The sequence below is a fragment of the Hordeum vulgare genome, chromosome 1H (genome assembly GCF_904849725.1).
Source record: "Hordeum vulgare subsp. vulgare chromosome 1H, MorexV3_pseudomolecules_assembly, whole genome shotgun sequence".
NCBI classification, from domain to species: Eukaryota; Viridiplantae; Streptophyta; class Magnoliopsida; order Poales; family Poaceae; genus Hordeum; species Hordeum vulgare.
The window spans coordinates 461,468,747-461,474,072 of record NC_058518.1 but is presented as its reverse complement, the minus strand read 5'-3'; the positions used below and the strand labels follow the sequence as shown (position 1 = coordinate 461,474,072).

Sequence of the window (5,326 nt, the reverse complement as noted above, 5' to 3'; positions counted from 1 at the left end):
AAAGGGAAAGATTAAGAACAAAAGGATGAAAGATAGGTTATGGTTTGATCCCTCAATTCCCGATTCACATTTACTATTGTGCAAGAGCTTGTGTTTTCATAGTGTTTATCAGTTCAGGGATGCTTTAAGGGATTTTCATATAAGGACTTTGAGGTCATTTCACTACCACAGGAACACCCCGACGAGAATTATTGTTCGGTGTTCACAAAGAGAACATGAATGTAAATTTTACATGTGTGCCTCCACGATAGCTCATGAAATTTTTTTCTGCATTAAGAAGTGTAACATGGAGCACACTTGTCCAGCATCAGCTAAGAACACAAAGGTTACTACTAAGTGGTTGTCCAAAGTAGTTGAACCTTCTCTTAGAGCAGATCCTAGAGAACTCGTGGAATCACTAATTAAAAAAAGCAAAGTCAAGTTTTTTGTTGATGTATCAAGGAGTGTGGCATATAGGGCTAGGAGGAAGGCCATTCAGGTAGTGCAAGGTGACTACAAGGAGTGGTACTTGAGACTGAGAGACTATCTACAAGACGTTCTTGATACAAACCCTGGTAGCGCGTGTATTGTTACAACATTTGAGGACCCAGATAACCCAACACCAACTCCTAGATTTAAGTACATGTTCTACTGCTTGCATGCATCAAAGTAAGGATTTTTTAATGATTGCAGGCCCTTTATAGGTAGATTTGCAATTGCTCATTGAATAAAATAATTTGTTTGCAATTAATAAATTATCTAATTTGTGCATTGATGCAGGGTTTGATGGTTGCTTCATCAAGCTAATCACTAGACAACAAATTCTTGCATCCACACAAAGAGATGGAAACAACAACATCTATCCCATAGCCTTTGGTGTGGTTGACAAGGACGATACTGACATATGGAGATGGTTCCTAACCCAACTTAGATGTTGTATTGAAAGTGAAAGCAAATTTGGAACCTACACCATTATTTGTGACAAGCAAAAGGTATGCACCACATGGGTGCACTTTTAATTAATCTATGGGTTATTATACTTGATATAGTTGGTTATTAATTGTAGTTGATGATCATAGCTATTAATTTTATGAATAAGGGCAAGCTAAGGCTATAAATGAAGTGTTTTCTGATTCCCCTCAGAGATACTATCTTAGGCACATGTATGCCAATTTTCAATCTGCTGGTTTTAGAGAGAAAGAATTAAAAAAACATGTAGACAAGGCTAGCTACTCATTAACCAAGCATGGTCATGAATTAGCAATGGCAGGATTGAAAGCAAAGTGTGAAGAGGCCTGGACTTGCTTTAGAAAAATTCTAGTACAAACTTGGTGTAGGTCTTCAATGGATTATAATTGCAAAACTGATCTTGTTGTCAACAACCCGAGTGAAGTTTTCAACAAAATGATCCTTGATGTTAGGTCCAAACCAGTTATAACAATGTTTGAAGGAATTAGGACAAAGCAAATGATCAAAAGGCAAAAGACAAGGGGAAAACAGAAACCAGCACGTGGATGATCACACCCAACTATTCTGAAAAATTGGAGGAAAAAAAATAAGTATGCCAAGTTTTGCAAGGCTGATAGGGCTGGTCCTTGACAAGTATCATGTGGTGAGAAACAATACTCCATGAATCTGGAAACTGGATCATGTGACTGCAGGAGGTGGGACATGACAGGTGTAACTTGTAGTCATTCAATAGCATCAATGAGCAAGCTGCACATGCACCATGAGGACTATGTGCATGATTTCAAAACCCCACTATACATATTGTGGATATATGCACCATGAGGACTATGTGTATGATCTTTAACATGAGTAAATGGTTTGGGCAAGGTAAAAGTTTCGCATGTGAGCAGTCCTGAGCTTGTCCTCCAAGTTCCATGTATTGACAAAGGCTTCAGTCTTGTCAAAATTGAGCTTGAGGCCCGACATCGATTCGAAACAAATCAGCCGAAACTTCTCCGCAAAAATGTTGGGGAACACACCCTCGATATGGCCAGCCTCTTTGGCAACTCTCACACACGACTACATCTCCGGCATAAAGGCTAACCGAACTTGCTCAAGCTCTTCCTTGACGCCAAGATAAGCAATGCCGAACAAAGTTTGGAAGGCGTCGGTGAAGATCCACATATTCATCTTCTTTCAAACGTTCCACGAGTTGTAGGTAATCTCTTGCTCGAATCGCTTGTCAGAGCAACATCTGATTCGCTCAACAATTTTCATGTTTCACCAGTCCTCAAGGAGAAGGTGCACGCCATCCCACGAGGGACTGATAGCCAAGTGGAAACAATGGCCCTGTTTGGATACTCTAACTCGGTTAGAGGTTAGAGTTAGATTCTAACTCTAGACTAACCCTGAACTAACTCTAACCAAAAAGGTGTTTGGATGGAAGGGTTAGATTGCCAATAAATGCATTTTTTCCAATCATTTGGCTCCTTTATCTAGGATTTTGTGTGGTGGAGGGAGAGAGAAAAGTAACTTTTTCTGGGCCCCACCTAACTCTAACCCAAAAAAGCACCTCTTGGGTGGGTTAGATTTTTGGGTGGGTTAGATGCATCTAACCCACTCTAACCCACCGTGTTTGGATTTTTGAGGGTTAGATGAGTTCAATCTAACCAACTCTAACTCTAACCCTAGGATCCAAACAGGGCCAATACCCCGAACACCGCGGCAGAATATACATTCATGCGAGGTGCTCATTTGGTCAACAAATTCTTGCAAATTTTGCTTCCCGTTCACTTTTACACAATGAACGCCTAAGTCCTAACACGTTACTGAAGTTGAACTAGGAGTCTAGGGCAGCACAACATTTTTTTCTCAGACAACAAGCATGTATATTTCGTTGCTATGATCCATAAAGAAGAAAGCTCAAACTAATGCAGCTCTTATTCTTGCAGCAACCTTAATGCGGAGCACTTGATTCTGTCCGGATCAGTGCAAATTTGCCATGATTAAAGCGAAGAGTGCTGAATGATGAGACCGGAGATGATCGATTATGCATCGGTGAAATGGCCGATGAATTTGATCACCCATGTTTGGCCGGCAACATCGTGACAGCGTCCATGAACTCGTCGTCGGCGACGAGCCTCTCCATCGCGTCCGGCGCGATGCACACCTCCAGCGACATGCTCCCTCCCCGCTCCGGCCCCTCGTACACCGTGGCCTTCCCGTCCATCTTGCTCGCCCCGCCGCTACGCACGGCGGCCGGCCCTCCCCACCCAAAGTCGTTCCCGAACACGTCGAACCGCGGCGAGCTCCCGGTCATCAGCGCCGCGCCTCCGGACATAAGGCTCCCAAAGTACCGGAACTGCGGCTCCCTGGTCCAGCTCTCCAGCCACCCCCTCACGGCCTCCTCGTCGAACGAAGCCACCGCGCGGTTCAGCTGCCACGCCGTCCAGCCCAGCCCCTTGCCCAGGATCTCGCCGGCGGTGCAGCTCGCCGTGCCGGGCACTAGCGCGTTGCCCATGTATCCCGGTGGTATGCCGCTCACGCGCCCTCGGCATCCGACGGCCAGGCTGTAGGACGTCTCCTGCCCCGGCGGGAGGCGCCGCGCTCGGGAGACCGCTCGCCACAGGTGCGCGAGCAGGGCCTGGAGAGAGGAGATGGTGGCGGTGGCCGTGCCGGCCATCTCGTCGTTCGCCCTCGCCTTGAGCTCCTTGACGCTCGCGGCGGAGAAGGTGAAGAAGCATTCTTGCACGGTCGGGGGTTCGAACCACCGGACGACGTGCTGCAGCTTGCTGAACGGCAGGGGGATCGGCACGGGGCTGGCATCGATGAACCACCTCCGGTGCACCCGCGCGGAGATGTCGCTTAGGTCGCTGGTTGCTCGTCCTCCCCGGTTGATCCCCGACCAGGCGTTGACGAACTCCCAAAACACGAACCCGTCGCCGACGGAGTGGTTCAGCGACACGGCGATGAAGACGCCGTCGGCGAGCTCGGTGAACTGCGCCGACAGCACGGGGAGCGAATCGACGGCCGCGTCCGCGCCAAGCACCCCGTTCAACGGAAACAAGGCCCGGACCACCGTTGACGGGGTGTACACCGAGCGGACGATGTCCGCGACGGCGACGCCGGGCGCCGTCGCGTGGACGAGCTCGGCGCCTTCCCCGGTGCAGCGCAGCCTGACGCTGACGGTCCCGTCGCGCCGCTCCTCGACGGCGAGACGGCCGGCCAAGTGGTAGTACCTGCCCAGGGCGTGAGCCAAGGACGACGCGAGGGTGCTGACGAGGCGGTCGCCGCCGGCGGGAGGCGCGGGAAGGAGGAGGCCCTTCTGGATGTAGTCCACGCTGATCAAGCGGAGGTCCCAGGGCGTGAGGTGGATGTCCTCCCGCGGCGGCGCGTTGCCGTTGGATGGCCGGACCATTCGCCGGGACACGACCCGGACGGTGCCAGCGGCGCCTCCTGCTTCTTTCATGTCCATGCTCGTTCACTGGATCTGCTGATGCGACCCTCGATGGACCATCGAACAGGCTTTCTTGTCCTGTAGCATTTACTCGAATCACAAAGGCACTCCGTTCCTAAATAAATACTGTATAAGTCAAGGTTCCACCGATAGACTTTGAGAGTGTAGATTCATTCATTTTACTCCATATCTATGCCTCTAATGAATTTTTTTAAAAGACTTATATTTAGAAACGGAGGGAGTACAATGCATGTCCTCAAGGTGATGCCCCGTATGCCATGTAGGATCAGATATCAGAAAAAATAGGTTTGGATAAGGAAGGAGATTCTTTGCAAGAGGCGGGTGTTTGAAAAGAAAATGTGTGGTCTGATGTAAAAAATTGAAAAAGTTAGAGTGAAAAGGAGAGATGCATGTGTATTACAGTTTGTATTTTTTATTATTTAATAAGACACTATAATGATAGCTTGCATTGTAGAGAAAAAGTCAATATAGATGTTTCAAGTTATTTTTTATCATGAGGCATCTGTATCCAAATACCACCATGATACATGTCTGAATACGGTGACGTGCACTCCATATGGACCACTCTCAGGACATCTACAACTGGGAGAGACTTTTGTAAAAGTAGCACCTATGTGTAAAAATAGAAAAAATCAGTGACATTCGTCGAATATTAAAGGAAAACACTTCTTATCTTTAATCTGTATCAGATTCACATCATGGGAGTTGGTGGAGCTTCTGTACATTTTATGAAAACCCTCCTATCTAACAGTCATGTATGCAAAGGCTCCTCCATCATGTTTCTTAAACTGAATCTGAGACATCCCATTGATTTTTCTGTTGCATGCTAAGTGCTGTTTTTACACTAGCCTTTCCCTCTCGTCAAGGCCTATCAAAAAATTCACACAAAAATGTTCGTGGATTTCAGGGCCACGTCTCGAT

General features: G+C 47.5%; 1 protein-coding gene across 1 annotated transcript; it reads right to left on the bottom strand.

The window, feature by feature from the left end:
• Positions 1 to 2,681: 2,681 nt before the first annotated feature.
• Positions 2,682 to 4,535, bottom strand: LOC123414894 (uncharacterized acetyltransferase At3g50280-like). The gene has a single exon (XM_045106687.1). It carries the CDS (start codon positions 4,400 to 4,402, stop codon positions 3,008 to 3,010), a length of 1,395 nt encoding a protein of 464 aa, XP_044962622.1. The 5' UTR covers positions 4,403 to 4,535; the 3' UTR covers positions 2,682 to 3,007.
• Between the last annotated feature and the right edge of the window lie 791 nt (positions 4,536 to 5,326).

Excerpts from the sequence above, each read along its gene's own strand:
- LOC123414894 (XM_045106687.1), bottom strand. The coding sequence starts at position 4,402 with ATGGACATGAAAGAAGCAGGAGGCGCCGCTGGCACCGTCCGGGTCGTG.